Here is an 18,244-nt window from a genome sequence, read left to right as displayed (position 1 = left end):
TGAGCTCAAACAATCCACCCGCCTTGGCCTCCCAGAGTGCTAGGATTACAGGCGTGAGCCATTGCCCTCTTAACTGTAGACCAGGCAGTGCTCTGGGCCCTGTACACGTATTGATTTATTTAATGGCATGATGTCTCTGTGAAGAAAGTGCCATTATTGTCAGTGCCATTGCACAGATGGGAATATTGAGACACAGAGAATCTGCGCACTTTGCCCAAGGACGCGGGGCTAGTGAGATTCGGACCCAATCAGCCTGCAGCCCAGCCTTCAACCACCCCACCACCCTGGGAGAGTGCCCGGGGGGCCTTGGACTGGCTACTGTCTCTTTCCCCTGCAGTTTCCTGATTTTCCTCCCAGTCCCTCTGGTTGCAAGATGCCTTTAAATAAAGGGGTTATTAATCATGCTAAAATCCACCATGGGGCCAGGAGGCACATCTGGACACTGTCTCTCTCTCTCTTTCTCTCTCTCTCTCTCCCCCCCCCTCCCCCTCTCGCCTTCTCCACACCTGATGAGTTCCTCCTTCTGAAGGATTCGGCACGGGCTGTGCAGCTCTGAGGTCAGCCTCCTCCCCCTCCATCCTCCAGCCAGCCACCTGCACCTCTCCAGACACCTCCTCAGGTTTCTCCCAGCGGGGGGCACCCCAGGGGGAGACAGCGGCCAGAATGCTCCATCCCAACTGAAAACCTCCTCACTTTGTCCAGCTTTAACACACCCTGTCAGTTGCTCCCCATACCACTCACGCAAACCCTCCCCACCGCTGTCATGGCACAGACATGTGCCGTGTTGGCTACGGGTTTGTGGCATTTGGCTTTTATAATTTTGATAAATGTTCCATCTATGATTATTTTGTTAAGAGTTTTTATCATAAAAGGTGCTGAATTTTGTCAAACGCTTTTTCTGTATCTGTTGAGATGATCATACGATCTTTGTTTTAGCTTTTTTTCTTCCCACAGATACAAATACTAAATTCTTCTTTCTTGTCCTACCTTTATGGTGCATTATGAGAAATTATTATATGGTTAGTTTCCTGAATGCTAATGTAGTAACAAATATCAGCTGCAGTTTATCGGTGACCTATTTTGAATAAAAGTCCTTAAAATCACTCACCCTTCTAGAACATTTAAATTCTTATTACTCCAGTTTCATTATTGTTAATTATGAAGGGTATTATGAATTATTAGTTGTAAAGTATATTTAAGCATTATTTAGGATACAAAAAAGGTGTGATTCTCTTCCTGGGCACTTAACAGTTTATATCACATCAATAATTAATCTGTATTAGTTGTATGATCTTGGTAAAGACACTTGGCTTGAAAACTATTCAGTGGTTCAGTTTCCTCATCTGCAAATGGGGTTATTGACCTGTCACATGAGGTTACTGCAAGTATGAATAAGTTAAATGAATGTAAAGAACTTAGAAAAGTACGTGACACCTAATAGCATTATTACTCTTGACACGTCCATCTTATCATGAGAAGTTAAATCTGAGAATGTGCACACAACCGCTCAACTGTATTATTTATTTCATGATCATTTTGGACTCATAGAATTTTAGAGCTGAAGGAGTTCTTAACCTAAACTATTCATTTTCCTAGTGAAACAGGTGCTGACAGGTTAAGTGACTTCCTCCGGGTCGACAGAAGATAGAGGGTTATATTTATTTTCACTTTTACCTTGATGAAAGGTGTTTTGTTTTATACAAATGTGGAACTAGAAGTCGATCACCCTCTTCCTTTATCAAAAAAAGAGGAGAATGTATTTGCTGCCATTGAGTGCCCTTCCACGCCAGGGTATAAGGTGAGCGGCTGAGTTCAGCGCTCTGACATCCTAGAAGATAACTCGGTGGTTTCGTCTGCCGTCAGATCAGGCTGACGCCACAAAATATCAATGTAGGGAAATCGCGATGACACGGCAGTTGAATGAGCACACGGGAAGTGTCGGGGACATTTCACAAGGCAGAAATGCGGCGTGGCAAGGTGATGCCACAACCCGGCAAGACAGCCGGGAGCCCTGGTGTTTGAGCATTTTTATTTTATTCTAGAACTCTCTACAAGACGGCATGCTGCTTCCATGCAGTAAGAGGTCATTCTATTAAAAGAAATGAGAAAACACTGAAAATGAGATGAATGGGGTATCTTTTCTGTCTAGGTGGTAATACTATTAAAAAATCACCTGTTTTTAAAAAGCTATGTTATTAATAGACATACATGGATAGATGAGAGGGCTGTCATAATTATAAAGTTCTTAATCTATTAATGTCAGTAATTCCACTTGTGAACCCTCTCTCTTTAATGTCCTGTTTATTTTAGCTGAATGTGGAGCAAGTGTCAAAGGAAACGAAGGAACATTACTGTCTCCAAATTTTCCATCAAATTATGATAATAACCACGAGTGCATCTATAGAATAGAAACAGAGGCTGGCAAGGGGATCCACCTCAGAGCGCGGAGCTTCCAGCTGTTCGAGGGAGATATTCTAAAGGTAAAAAGAATCTTCTTTAATATGACAACTCCATCTTTTCTTCTCAAGGAACATACTATCTATCTACATAGATATAGGTAGATACATTTATTATCACAGATATATAGTTTATTCCCGTTTACTTACACAATTGGTTTGAGAAGGTATAATTCAGTGTTGCTCGGAAGAGCGTATGTGAACATTGAAATAACTTGGCCAGTAATCCTGGATCTAACATTTCTTAGTCATGTATCTTGTGCAAGTTATTTAACATTTTTTATCCTTAACTTCCTTCTGGGTAAGAATATGCAGGGATACTGACCTTTGGGGGCTGTTTGAGGATTAAATACTGTAAAGTATGCAGATGTGTCTAGCTTGTGCCTAGCACATAATAGCAATTATTAAAACTTGCAGGGCCCCCAAGCCAAGCCTTTCTAGAGTTACTATCAATTTTTAAACACGGGGACAACATGTAAAGCTGGAAGGTTGTTGGTGCGATAATGGGAGCGAGTCCAGCCCCTGTCACCGGAAGACAGAGCAGGGCTCGTGGGGAGAATCAGGGGCGAGACGGGGTCTCTCTGTGAGTTGCAGGGCGCCCAGGTCCTGCCTTGATGTATAAAGTCCAAGCTCCAGCTGGAAATGCCCCTTAATTCTTAAGGCTTCTGATATAGTTCCCAGGAAATTGGGGACCATCTAGGGGCTGGGGAGTGGGCGACCGAACCTCAGGGCATTGACAGAGAAAAGCTCTGAGCAGCCAAGGCTGGTGCCATGAATCACCCGATCCAGCCACCCGCCTGTTCCCACGGGAAGGTGAGCGTTTACTGATCGCACAGCTAATCTTTGGCAAGAGAGGGACACATGGCTCTTCTTACTCCCTTCCTAAAGTTCTAGGGTTTTCCAGTTATGTCTGCTGGACACACACAGTGATGTAGCTCAGATTCAGCAGAGTCAACTCACTTCGAGCTGTGAGCATTAAGGGAAAATATGCAAAGCGCCAACCAGAAGGGGACAGTTTGCCTTCCCTTTTCACAAAGGCTGGACCCCAGGCCCTACAGGGCCGGACTCGACCTCGTTAGAAGTCGCGCTCACAGGTCAGGAGAGGCCTACAGCTTACTCCCGCCGAAGTCCACGTTTGACTACATTTCAATGTCCTAATTTAGTAGAGTGGTTTTATTCTGATTGTTCTTTCATTTTAATAGTCTTTTGAGAGCTCACACTGGCAGTATAGGAGGACTATAATTAGGAAGTGGTTTTCAGGCAAGAAACTAGCACATTCTTACTAATCTAAAAGAAAAATTTTAGTTATGTCGTAAGTAAGCATTTTCTGAATTCTTTGATAACCTCAAATTTAGAAGTCCGTAAGCCTTTAAGGCAAACTTTTAAATAATTCTTAACTGTACTGTGTGCGGGTGAGCGATTAGAGATAATGCATAAAATACACATGGTCAATATTGGAACGGAGGGAAGGAACTCATGTTCATTTGTGTGCATTTGTGATTGTGTGCATTTTAAACCTATTGATTACAACACGAAGTAAAAAAAATCTCATTTAACACGTTTGATTTCGGAGAAACTGTCAATCGTGAAATGCCTAAATGTTTTGCAAGCACATATTTTGTTGAATGTGCTAATACAAATCTCCGTTGAAAATGTTTCAAGTGAAATTATCTTAATTTTTGAGCATACTGCTGTTCACATTCCTCCTTCACACATACAGTGATTCAATAATAAAGACTGAAATTCTATATACGCGGCCCCTACACGTACATAAACATGATGTTTTCTTGCTTCCTGCGGAAAAATCATGTAGGGGAAATACAGCTCTCAGGAAAACATTGTGAAAGGAACATATAATGGAAAGAGCAATTAATTATGGAAGCAAAGCCCTAGGGTATGGTTTCTGTAAAGCTGGGAAAGATTCCCCCGGAACCTCTGGCGTTATGGCTCTGGGATTCCGCGCGGTGCTTTCTCATCCGCGATCATCTGCCGACGGGCCGCATTCCCTGGAGCACACGGCACTGATCACAGGCCACGCTCTGAGGAGGATCCGTGATGCACGCATGTACAGCCTTGAACTGAACGGGTGACTCTGGCAGCCTTTTTCTAATGACTGAAAGGAGCCCTTTGAGTGTAGCCTCCTGTAGACAAGGGAATGTAAGTAGGAGATGCTCGGAGCTGACGCAGCCTGTTGCTTATGCAATCGGAATCAAACATCTCGTCGTCCGGCTGCCTCCACTGTCCGCATTTTCATTGGCAATCAAGGCATAACTTGAACTCAAATTTTTAGCTACAGAGAGACGACAGAATAATGCTCCCTGTTAGTCCGTGACTGGCTCGTTCCGAGTCACCTATCGCCAAGCACATGCTAACTGCTGGTGGTGCGGACGGAAAAGGCGGGATTCCCGTTCTGGAGAAACTTGAGGCTCAGCGTCTGAGCCGCTCACTTTCTGCAGCTCTGACTGGGAGGCTGCTGAGGGCAAGATGCTGCCTACGAGACCTGTTCAAGGTCCCTGGGACGCGCGGCCAAGGCCTCCCGAGGAAGCCAAGATCCAGGGAGTGGACTGGTTGACAGTGTCGCGGGACTGAGAGGGGCTTAACTGCGCGGCCAGTGTTTCGTGCCCCCCAGCTCCAGAGATTTCTATGAATCACGACCACGTGGGATGTGGGGTAACCCGAGACCTTCCTGGGAGACCTGGACGTTTTCCCTCTGAATTAGATCTCTGGATTTAAACTCTCTGCTGTCTGTGTGTCGGACCCTGCGCCGTGTCTGGTATAACCACATGGTAAACCAAACAATGACTTTTAAACAATAGCCTGTGACAATAGCCTTATAGTGAGGAAATTAGAGGGTATTTGATTCCACTGCACTAGTATGTGCTTATTTAATTTTAATGAAGTAATTATCCACAAAATAAATTTTTCTAAACGCATTTTCCCCCTTTGCGAGTGTGTATGTGCCTGTCAGTCTCCTGAGTAACACGAATGCTTTGCGTGTGGATTGGAAGAGAGGTGATGAAAGAAAAGTAAAAATTGATCCGTACGAGGAGGAAAAGAAGAGGAGGAGAGAAACACATTGGAAGAGGCTACCGAGGGCTCTGATTACCTTTATTATTTAATTAAGGTGCTCTTTTGAAACAACAAAAACTCGATGTTCTTCAACATAGTGAAATACATTTTTATTCATACTTCCGAACAACCTTATCCAGAAGGTGGTTCCCTGCCAGTGAGAGAGACCGGTTAACGTCTGTTCTGCTGGGCTGTGAGGGGCCCACGGCCCTGAATCCCACTGCGGCGGCCCTGCGGTCTCTGCCAGGTGAGCACCCCACACAGCCTCAGCAGGAAGCGTGGCGCCGCGAATCCCACAGTGCCCGGCCAAAACGGTTTGCCCCAATCGCACCAGGAGGTGAGGGGGGCACCCAGCCCCCACGCCTCTCTCCCTGAGAGCGGGGAACCCCTCGCTGAGACTTTTCCCTCCCCTGTCCTGACATCCGGTCAAAACCAGCCCTGTGCATTTCGCCGTCTGTGTACTCGTTACATCCACTCACGTTTCACACCCGCAAAGGAGGAGGGTGGCAAATACAGAGTGTGTCAGAGCAAGATGGCACTTCTGCCTATTATTATTGCAAGATAGGATTTTTTTATCATTACAACAAATTCAAGACTAAAGTCACCCCGGGCTGACGGACTACAAAATGTGGCAAGATTTCAGCACATCGTGCTATCTTTTAATGCCTTCAGAGAGAGGGGAACAGAGGAGAATGGGATGTTCTCTCACTTAGTTCAGAGAAGGTACTAAGGATTAACACCATATAAATTCCTTCTTCCTTTCTAACTGGATTATGAGGAAGGGCATACAAAGACAGATATTGGAACCTGCACATGCAAAGGAATATTTATGTAATTTTACATGAACACAGAAAGAGCTTTTAAAGTAATGAATGTAAAACGATGGGAACAAAAATGGAATCTTTCGTCTCTAGTATTAGTGCTAAAGATAAAACTTAAAGAAAAGATTATTTAGCACTAACTCATCCATTTACCTTTCTCTGAACTGTATAACTTTTAAAGTAATGTATAAAACCACATCTTTGAATTTCTTGCTAAAATTGCTAACAAAAGAACACAATTAAAGAACGGGAGCTCATGCTGTGAATTTTGCCTTAGGTGTATGATGGGAAGGACAGCTCCTCACGTCCCCTGGGAGCCTTCACCAAAAATGAACTGACGGGACTGACCCTGAACAGCACCTCCAACCACCTGTGGCTGGAATTCAACACCGACGGATCGGACACCGACTCAGGCTTTCAGCTCACCTACACTAGTAAGTAGCACATGGCAATGCCATTCTGTTGATTTTCTATCTTTTCAGGACACATCTGATGCCTAGCTTATATGATAAGTTATAAATTTTGTTTTTTTTCTGGCCGCCTACTGTGTTTTGGGTTGCGTTTTCATTCTGTACATCGTTGACGGGACAGTGTAGACACATTTCTAGAAATGTATCTGATTAGAAATATTCATATTTTAATAATGAAATAGCTGGACCTGAACAGGAAACATCTGCTGGGCTTGAAAATACTGACCGTGGTATAGTAGGCACTGATAAAAATTCACGTACTTATATATGAAGGATTTATAATGAATATCTGATATAATTAGAGGTTATGGACTGAATGATCTTACATATATAAAATCATATGTATAATTCTATGTGTATATAAACACACACGTATAACAACTGTATGTAGTAAATTCTTTCCTCATCACCACTAATTCCCGAGATGAGAAAACTAACAGAAGTAGTTTGAGTACTCGCTCAAGGTAACAGTTCCATGATTTGATGGGGCCAGGATTGGATCTGTATTTCACAGTTTTAAGCAGTGTTCTCTAGTACTCCCCTAATGTTATAAATCAATATGAAATGTTTTTATCTATTTAAACGATGTAAATGAAGAAGACAAAAGAGAGGAAAAATAAAAGAGAAGTTGTGTTTCAAAAGGGGAGTTTGCAATACGATAACTGACATTTTCAGGATCCTTAGTGCCTAAGTTAAAATATTAGCTATTTGGTGTGGGTAACTAATTAAGATTAACTAATCAATTAACTGAATGCTTAGAATACATAAAACAGCCCAATCCTTCACTAATCTGATGATTAAAAACCTATGTAATAGTGAACAGCCCAACATAAGAAATTAAGAAGTTTGGCTTTGGGAGCACGAGAGTTTGTTAGGAACATCCAGACCGATGCCCTGATTTGGCAGATGAGCACTGAAGCCTGGAGAAGACAAGAATCACCCCACAGACCCAGAGCTAATCCGGGTGCCTAAGAGGAAGATTAATTGTCTCAAATCCCTTTTAGTAGGAGAAATCACACTTGAAGAATTGTAAGACCCTGGGCAAAAATAGAACTAGAGTGGCTGACATCAGGAGAAAACCAATTTTTCACTTTCGCCGTAATACCATTGGAAAGGCTGAGTAAACAGCAGGCGTATTAATTAATTTGTGTGCATGATAAACTGACAACAATTGATGCTATAAGATCAATCTACAATTACATTTCAAAGATAGCTTTCCAGGATTTCACTCTGAGAAGTTTCAAAGAGCCCTTGTGGAATCATTGTGCTCGCAGATGAAATGTTTTCCAGTTCCCTTTCTCCATCTGTGCCCAACGTGGTTTGTTTTCTTACTTGGATATGTTAATTCCCACTTCCTCCTGTGCTAGTCTTAGAGGAATATGAACACTGGGAAGGAAAACTGTGTGAAAAACCTTTTGGTGACTTTCTGACTTTAGATATTTCAGGGGAAGTTCCCACCATGTGTACCTCCAATTCTCTGGCCACTAAACGTGCTTTGTTGCCTTGGTTCATCTTACAGTCGTGTCTCTGCTGTGGTTCCCTCAGCAAAGAGCAGAAACCCTGGCCTGGGCGCCTCCCTCCCTCCTATTCGCACCTCTGCACCCTAACCCAACCCTAACCCTAACCGTAACCCTAACCCTAACCGTGCTCCCAGTTAGGAGCTGACTAAGCTCCCTGTCTCCTCTCCCGTGGCTGCATCACAGAAAACGCATCCTTGCTCAGCTTCTATTTTGTCTCTCAATACTTTTCCAACCCTAGTAACTGCTTCCTATTTTCCCTCCAACTCTACACGCCTGGTCCTATTTTCTCATGGTTGTGCAAAAAGTATCCAGAAGGAAATTTGTGGATATTGGAATTTCAAGCAACTGGACTCGGAATTGAGGAGGGCATACTGAACTATGTCTGGAATTCTTATGTTTCCTTTGTGTTTCACGTAGCAGTGAGGAAGGTCCACGTGCTCTGGAACCGTGCACGTGGGTGGAGAGTAGAGGTTGTTGGCTTGTTGGTTTCCTACGGCTTCCTTCCTCACACAGAAGGCTTGCTCCAGGGAGCCCCCGGCCCCGTGTGGATGTCCTAAGTCCACATGCTCCTGGGCATCCCGCGTGGCTTTAGGACATCTTGCCGTCCCTCCACATTTGCTGAGTAACTCTGAGAAAGCCTGAATCTGTTCATCTTTTTATGGGCACTTTCCAAGTATATGCACGTTTTTGACTGCACAGTAACACAAACATTCTAGAAACAGAAGAAAGAAATATTGGAGATGACTGATATTTAGTTAATGGTATAATCAATTTGACAGGAGCAATTATCTTTTTCTGTCTGTTTCACCTTTTTGTTTCTCCCTATGAAAACACAGACGCTCCTCAGGTACGAGTCCTGTTTGCAAGATTATCTTAGAGCTAGAACCTCCTCAGACGGGAAAAGATGTTTGTAATAGAGAACTGGTGGTGCTGATGGCTATATAACCCAAATAGTATTAACTGCACATTAAATTCTTAGATTTGGACATAAGTAATTAAGAATTCCCAAGCTCCCACAATGCGATCAAACACCTGAATCAAATATCCATCCCCAAAAGATGTTTTGGAAATGATGGATGCTTATAAAATATTTTAGCAAATTATTAAAGCTCATGACTGTATAGAGACACTTTCAACTATTTTCAAAAGACTTTTGCAATTGCCTCTTGCTCACTAATTGCATTACTTAAGGAAACATTGGTATTTAAATATTTCAGATCCATAATTAATGCGCACACAAGTGGATTAGAAAGTATCAACAGAGAGTAAATATACAGCTTAATAAACACCCTAAAATTTTTGAAATGGGTAAAAATTATGTTTGCATATTCTTTACTATTACGAAAGCACACTCTCACGTACCTTCTAACTTTACAGTCCTGGCAATTCCAGGTCTTGCTACATAGCTCCTTTGACTTTTCCTCGTAAATGAGAAACCGAGTCTTCAGGTCTTTCAGGATTTGCTGACATTTCACACGGGGAGTGGCACCGCTGGGACCCAAATTCAGGTCTTCTAATTATTGATGACCTTACTTGCAGATATTTTAGGCGATCACGCCTGTGTGAGCACCACGTGCATGACTGATACTGATAAACATGCAAGGCCGGCAAGGCAGAAAGGCCAGGCCATCCATGGGCCATGCTGGAATAAATATGTTGATTGATAGTCATTTTAATGAGCAGCTACTATTTTCTGAGTAGTAGGTTAGACCAAAATAAAAATTTAAAAGTTTACCTCTATTACAAAACACTACTTTTTATTACAGATTTGCCTCTTTTCTTTCATACCCGGTAACATTTTTCAGATATGTAACCACCAAATGGAGCCCTCGCCCATGGCTCTGGGAGATCAGGGACAATGGATGTCAGTTTTTTATTCTTCTCTGCGTTTTCATAGACCTGTGACCTGTAATGAGAGAAACTCAGATTGGATCATTGTTATTTAAATTATATTCTGTCTCACAGAGCGCCCCAGGCAATGAACAGCAGGAGCTTCACCTTAGTTAGCATAAGCCTTTTGTTTTGCTGTCTAGTAGTGATCTTGAGCCTCTTCAAAGATCAGGAAAGATTATACTGACAATGGGTTACTCTGTTATCTAAATATTTCAACAAATATTTTTAAGGTAAAGGAGTTCTGGATTTTTTTTTTAGATCCTCTACTGAATTCAGAATTCTTTTAAAAATATGTTGTATTTTTAGAGTTTCACAAGAACGTTCCCAGAATAGTCACTCTTAGGAAACTGTTTACTACAGGACTATGAGAGAATTGGGAAGTGAGGGGCACTTTCTGCGTTGCATTAATATATATTTATATATATTCTGGGTTATTTGTACAGACGGAAACAAACCTTCTGCCACAATTTGACAAAATCTCTCGCTACCTGGAGAAAGTTTAAGAACTGTGGTTCAGACGAGCATCTCTGGGCTGTCCTAGAGGAGCCTTTTTCTGACAGATCAGCGACTGTTCGTGGGTTACCTGTGAACCGAACGTTTAATGCCGTTTTGAGACAGAGACGGCAAACGTCACGGTTCCCATTCACAAACAAATGACTTAGGGGCGTCACATTTATCACTTATGAAACATAGGTCAGTAGAAATGTGATTATCGTTTCTATGCGGTAATGAAACGTAATATATTCTCTGCTGTGGGGTGAATCCGCAGGTGCTGGAGGAGTCAGTCCCTGGTCCTGATTCGCAATGACTGATGTGTTTGAGCCGTAATACATTGTTAAGCTGGACACACGTTACATCTTTAAATGAGTTTGTTCTCTTCCCTCAAATAAACTGTAGCTCCTTGATGATAACGTGTGTATCTAGTGCCCTAAGAAACATATACACACACACACGTATGTGTACACGTATGTGTGCGTATGTGGGCATGTATATATATATTTATATATGTATATTTATGGCAGATAGAGTTTTCCGGAGGAGTGAAAGATCATTGAAGTCTGGAATGATCATGGAAGGCTCTAGAATTTCCCCCCTTGCTGCTAGCTGCCTTATGCCTCATTTTTCAAGGTTAAGATTAAATGCCCTGATCTAGCCCATATAAAGACTACCGTTTGGTCCGACTTCCCGACGCACAACTGCTTGCTCTTTCCAGATCCTAAAACCTCTTACGTTCTGTCTCTACAGCTTTTGTTTTCACCAACAGCACGTGAGGTTCTCAGGAGGAGGACTCTTGGTCACTTTCGTATCACCGACGCAGCCACCTAATAAAGGATAACCAGGAGCGTTGACCAAGAACAGGCAGGGAAAGGTTCAGGCCGACCGAAATCAGAGGGGGGCACTTCAGGAGGGTGGCGGACGTCAGCCAAGAGGGGGACAGTCGAACACGACCTGTGAGTCCGTGGGATAATGGGTGGGGGACACACGTCGGGGAAAACATAGCAGATACGAGGGAACGGAGCGTTAGAGAAACCTACCCATCGTTTCATAGCCCAGGAGGAACAGAGATTGTTTCCTAGCTTCAGTCGTCCGAGCGCTCGAGCGATGTTCCACACACACCGCTGTGGGAGAAGCACGTTCTGTGCTTGGGGGTCACACGGTCCTGTGCCCGTAAATTAGTCCGCAGTAAGATTCCAGGAGGGAGGCATACACAGCACATTCAGATCTTTGGGAACTGAGCAGCCTCGGATCAAGTTCTGCCTTTTGCTGTGTGAAATCCAGTATGTTAGTTAATCTCTCTGGGCCCCGATCTCCACCCTGGTGAAAAGGGAAGTCGTATTACAGCAGCGGGTGGCTCTGTTGTAAGGATTAGGACGCCTGTGGAATACCCAGCCCGCGTCTGGTCAGAATGTCTGGCCGGTCTGCTCCGAGCTCAGCGAGCAGACGCTGCGCAGACAGGAGCCGCCCGTACCACAGACCTTAACCCCAACTCGCCAGGTGAGCAACTCCCCTGCTGTGGACGCAACCCCGCGGCCCACCCTCCCTTGCACAGCGTCGGCGCGGGCGAGAAGTCACACCTGGGAATTCCCAACGCACGGCAGAGGCTCTTGGCAAAAGAAACCTTCAGTGCTGGTTCGCCCAGTGCCCCTGACAGGTGACGAGGAGGAGGGAGGGAGAGGCTCCCGACGTAGAGCGTCCGGCCCGCGGCGGCCGGGTACAGCTCCAGGGCCCGGCTCCAGCGTCCTGATGGGTGACAGCTGCGCTCCTCACCTCACCACTCAGGTGTGTATTGATAGTGGATGACGGAGAGACAGTGTCGCCGCGTAGAATCATCTCACCGATGTAAGGGGACGTTACATCACCTGTGTCGGCGTCTGCACGTTGCCGGCTGCGGCCAGTTTCGAGAGCACCAGAGAGAGGCCTGGGAAGCCCCACAGTGGCCCCACGACAACTGTAGCTGGAACCAAAAGGGATGGAGCCCACAGCTGGCTGCCCGCCCTACCCAGGGTCCGTCCGCAGGCCCGCGGGTCACGGGCCTCCGTCCACGTGCCGTCCTAAAAGTCGGAGGTGGAGGGGGTAGCTGACCCCGAGCGCGTTCCGAGCGCTTGACCACATATTTCGTGAGTGAGAAAATTAAAGCCACGAGCCGTGGGCCCATGCAGCTGTCATCCTGGTTTTGTTAACACGCTGATAGAATTAAAATGACACCGACGTTAAATACTCTATTGCAAGCGAGAGAGTAGCTCTGGGCGGGAATTATTCTCAAGGCCAAGGAAGAAATGCTCAGCGTTGTCACTCCTGTGCTTCAAAACAAGTCAAAAATGTTGTGAGCGTGACGCATGCACGGACGCTGTGGATTACTGAAAACACCTGAGGGCGAAGACCGGCTCCGTCAGAGTCTGCCGCTGGGAGTGCTCGAGACCACGGGTGGATCAAGGGAGCGGGGCTCTGCAGGGTCGGTGCACGTCCTGCTGGCTTCATGTAACTCTCTCTGGGGGTCCCCTTCCCACCTGTCTCTCCCCAGACATGTCAGCAGCCACTCTGTGCGCTCCTGATAGACTCTTCTGACACCTGGACCTCCAGGACCGCAAGTGAGACAAATGCACGATGACACGTTCATGTCAGCACTGGTTACAACTAGATTTTGGAAATCTTATGGAAGCTGCAAGTTCTACAATCTAATTTTATCAGCAATAAAGACATTCGCCGATTTTCCAGACATTCTTGGTGGTGACGTGTAAACATTGCTGTTATAAAGTGAAACAGGTCATATTATTGAAAGAATAACATCCACCGCTTTCCATTTGTACCGTGCATTATAGTCTAGGAACTCGAGTCAAAGTGGCTTTTTGTTCAGTAAGTAGTTTTAAAAATTATTCATAACTAAGAGCTAAGAGCCAAGGAAAAGTATGAAATGGGGTCAAGAAGATAAGAAAGCACCCAGCCTGCGCACAAGTCCACATTAACGCTAATAAATAGACTTTTTTTATTTCTGTGAGGATTAAGATTATGGCAAACATTCTGCTGATTTAGCATTTTTTCATGCGATAGTACAGTATCTATGTAGAGTTTATAAGTAAAGGCTTATGATCAAAGGTTTTATTCTTATAGCTATTAATTTAGCTGAGAAAACTATTGCAAAAAACGTGATAAGCATTATTTTTTTCCCCAGTTAACTAGTAAGTAATTTTATAAAGGTGTTTTCAAATAATAGGCAGATATTTCATGTATTAGTTTTTCTATTACTGTGTAACAAATTGCCGCAAACTTAGGGGCCTAAAACAGTACCCATTTATTATCTCACAGTGTCTTTGAGTCAGGAGCCTGAGCACAGCGTGGCTGGGTCCTCCCTCAACATCTCACAAGGCTGTGATGAGGTCTTGCCATGCTGTGGTCTCCTCTGAACCTCAGTGTCCTCTTCGGGCTGCTGGCAGAACTCAGTTCCTCGTGGTGCTTGGGCTGGGACCCTCTCCCCAGGCAGCGCACATCCTCTCTGCTGCCAGTGGCAGAGTCCTCACCTCAGGAAGGGCTGCACCCTCTTTCACGGACTTCTGATCGAGTCGGGCTCCTGTAGGATGATCTCCCTTTTGACTAACTCAAAATCCAGGGACCAGGGACCTTGCAGACATCTGGCGCTCTCACGTTCGCCACATTTGGTCGACGGGAAGCAGGCACAGATCCTGTCCACACTCACGGAGGGAGAAGGGGTCACCTTGGGGCCCCTGTAGAGTCTCCCCCATGTTTCCTGTTTAGGGATATTGTTGCTTTAATTCCTTCTCAGGTAATTCCATTAACAGATGAAGGCAGTGTGTGCACAGGCACACGCACACACTCCCGCCGACGTGCAGCATACGTTTAGTAAAAGGAAAGGTACAATTTTGTTGCTTACATGTGCCTTTAAATTTTATTTTAAAGTTTCAGGAAATGTTTCCGTCTACAGTTAAGAATCTACTGTCTGCAAATAAGTCATAGGCTGCAAAGTCACGTCCACTATGGCCATAGACTCAGTGTTTTACATGCCCGAATCCTCTCAGAACAGGGCTTTCCTCTGTCTCTGCGGTGCCTCCCACGTCCCCTCACCTCTTCCCAGCCACCCAGCCCCACCGGGAGGGGCTCTCAGTGCCTGTGGGGAGGTGGGAGGCCACAGGCCAGCCCCCAGCGGGCGACCCTCCCTTCTCTGTGCCAGGGGAAAGCTTACAAGGAGATCTCGTTCTAAGGCAAAGCCAATGACCAATACTTTTGACATTGGTGTTTCATCTTAGAAATGACCTTTTAAGGAAAAGTCATTGCTTTCATGCCATTCAGTAAACAGTAGTGTTGGATAATGTCTGTGCTGAAGTATCTGGTACACGTCTGTGCTGAAAGCATTTGGTACACGTCTTAACAGGCATTCGTGTTCATCCGTCATCTACCTCCCTGCTACCTACAGAGCTACCTACCTATCCTCTGCCTACCTATCTCTGTGTCTGTCTGTGGTGTGTGTATCCTGTATGTTTCTACTGATTGATCATCGATTGGTCATCCATCTACAGATGGATGATATCTATCTATGATCTATCCATCTTTTATCATTCTGTCTGTATCTATTATGTATCTATTAATTGATCAAGCAAACATCTATGAACCTATCTATGAACCTATCATTTGTGATCTATTTCTATCTATCAATGTATCAATCATGTATTATCTACCAACATTAACCATCTGAATTTCTCTCTGGAGGACAGAACACTCTACTTTTCCTCAGGCCACAAAAGTTACCCACTGAAACAAATCAAATTTACATATAAAATCGAGAGTAACTGACATTGAACATATTATTGACACAGTAACCTTAAAGATTGGCCACATAGCCCTGGAGGTCAGTACCAATTCCTCAGGAAGTGGAGGGCAGGTTTCTGTTTCTGTTGGAATCTGCCCTGTTATGCGTGTTCCTGGCCATCAAAACTCGTTTGAAATATTTGCTGTTGGTTCATTTGTCTTCCTCTAACTAAATTCATTGTGACCAAAATAACTTTTATATTCCCAATGCTGGAGATTTCTATATTGGATTTCATATCATGCAAAATAATTCATGGAAATATTTATTTTATTATGTAAATACATCACCAAACATTTCTATATCCACATGTAATAGGAGCTGGTAAGATTCTTTCTTCTGAAAATCACTTTGCAGAGAAATATGAAACTGTAACTTCCATTCAAGGTTTGTTAAATAATATTAATGAATCCATTCTGAAAATTTCACTAGCTGCATATTTCTGATTGAATGCTATTTTTAATTCCTCCCGAATTTTGAGAAAATCAGAAAGTGTTAAGATTTGAAAGGCATATATTTATTTTCCTGACTGGGAGAGCCAGCTCACTGATTTCTTTCTGTGTAGACAGTTTTAATAACACTTTGAAATCATTAGAAGCTTCACATTTTATGCGAATCAAAGGCACTTATAAACAAATTGTCTGGAATTAAAATAAGCACCAATTAAACACAGCCCCATGCATATATTTCCCCGTTTCTATTTTAACTGCCAGACTTAGGCGATGCCATGAACAAAGAGCCTTCACTAGTCCATCCCAGCCTTCGCTGGAGGCTACTTCCCAGGTGGAGTCCCGGACTGGGTGCGCGGGAAAACGTGGAAGAATAAAAGACACGCAGAACACCAGCCACCACTTACCCGTGGCAGGACCCGTAAGAAATTCAGGGTGCAGGAGCGTGCTCTGGAGGGGTGGCTGGAGTGTGCGGCAAGGCTCCAGGCGGAACAGAACTCGATCTGAAAAAAAGGCATGATTCGGATGATGACGTGCAATACGAAAGCACAAAAGACGATGAGCCTGGACACAGATGACATCAGGGGGTGACAGGATTGTTAGAAGACCGTGACCAGGGCGAGCACCCACTGGATCTCCTCGCCCACGTGCCAGGGCGTCCCTCAGGAGGCAACGGCCGCGATGTCCGTGGCAGGGGAGGGAGCCCGGACCTCGCCAGAGAAGGTCAGAAAGCTGAGGGGAGCACACACCCGAGGGCCAGCGCAGGGGCTTTGCGGACGTTGGTGGCTGGTTTCACTGGAGCAAGGGAGGAAGGGTAGGGAAGACGGAAGATGCTCAGAGGTTGGGAGTCTCTGAGGTGAACTGGGAGATAAAAAGTGGTGCCAGTTTGGGGACGAGATCGAACTCACGGGCTTTGCTTACGAAAAGTCTTTGGTTCTGTATTTCGTTTGCTTTGTATGTGGGTTTTGCTGCTGAGCGCTTCACGACGTTTAGCCTCTAGGAACCTCACGTCGCGTGTGCCCGAGTGCGCCAGGCGCGAGCACTGCATCTCGTTGCAGCGCCGGGCTGCGCGCCGTTCTTGGGTTGCAGGCTCACGTTGTTGGTGTCCCCGCCAAGTGCCGACGGACTAGCGCTCCCGAGTCACGGCTGAGCTGAGGGACGGCAGCCACTCGGCAGAGATCCGTTCGGAGGCTGAGACATGGAGAAGGAGCAGCCGTATTCTCAGCTCCTGACGCGGTGCGATGCCAGCCGTGCTCCAGCCGAGGCTGCCACTTCTCAGGGATCGATCACCTGCCGCGTGGCTTGAGCGGTGCACTCTTGCACACAGCACGGCAGTTCCTTTGTGTTTATCAGTCGCAGAATAATGAAAGTAACAGCATATGAATCATAACTGCAGCAATAAATTCAAGTATTGTTGATAATCCCTGTATGGATACGGTGTTTGCTTAGGAAGAGCGGAGTGGGAAGTGTTTTTATACAGCCTTTACTTTTTCTTGCGAAAGTCTCTACAGCCTGGGGGAAGGAAGGCATGAGCATTGCCGTTCACACTGAGCATTCGGGAAACTGAGGCAGCCCAAGGCAAGAGAAGGTGTGTGGGAAGGACCGGGTCCAGCACGTTACTTGGGAAGAGCTCAACTGTCCTGTCCCCGTCTCCTCTCACCCCCCATCCTCTCCCCGGCCCCAGTGCCCCTGGGAGGATGTTCTCCCGGACCAAGCTCTGCTCTTGGCAGCGCGATGGGATATAGGGGCGAGAGAGACTTTTCTACGGGAGCTCGCTGTGTGTCGGGAGGCAGCTCTTTAAAGTTCTTTCTGTCCGTTCTGCTCACTTCTGCCTCCTGGAGCCTAAACATCCCGTGTTTGCTCGACCGCTCGGCCTGCGTGCTCCTCTCAGGAGCCCGGACCTCTCTGGGCTGCCACGGTGCGTTTCGGCTGTAACAAACCTCGCCGGTCGGTCCGGATGAGAATCCTGCCATCTCAACCACCGTGTGCGATTAGTTTCGTGATCAAAAGGGAGAACACGGACAGAACAGCCGGCCGCGTCGCGTGGCACAGAGCACGTGTTCCGTCCGCACTCGGGACCCAGCCTTTGCCTTAGGCCAGTGCTCACGTCCACACGCGCGGAAATTCGCCTCTGAGGTCGGGTCCGTCCACACTGCTGGCTCCTGAGCCGGGAGTGGACACTTACATCTGTGGGTGAAAATAATGGCTAACCATGGCTTGTCTTTCTCTACTGAAGTAAAATATTTTAA

General features: G+C 45.5%; 1 protein-coding gene across 1 annotated transcript in view; it reads left to right on the top strand.

The window, feature by feature from the left end:
* Positions 1-18,244, top strand: part of CSMD1 (CUB and Sushi multiple domains 1) — a 1,519,798-nt gene that overhangs the window by 1,276,757 nt on the left and 224,797 nt on the right. The window contains 2 exon segments of the mRNA XM_012645868.1: positions 2,311-2,480; positions 6,624-6,780. Of these exon segments, the coding sequence (XP_012501322.1) occupies positions 2,311-2,480; positions 6,624-6,780 (327 nt within the window).

Source organism: Propithecus coquereli, unplaced genomic scaffold (genome assembly GCF_000956105.1).
Source record: "Propithecus coquereli isolate 6110/MARCELLA unplaced genomic scaffold, Pcoq_1.0 Scaffold238, whole genome shotgun sequence".
NCBI classification, from domain to species: domain Eukaryota; kingdom Metazoa; phylum Chordata; class Mammalia; order Primates; family Indriidae; genus Propithecus; species Propithecus coquereli.
This window is presented reverse-complemented; position numbering and strand designations above follow the sequence as displayed.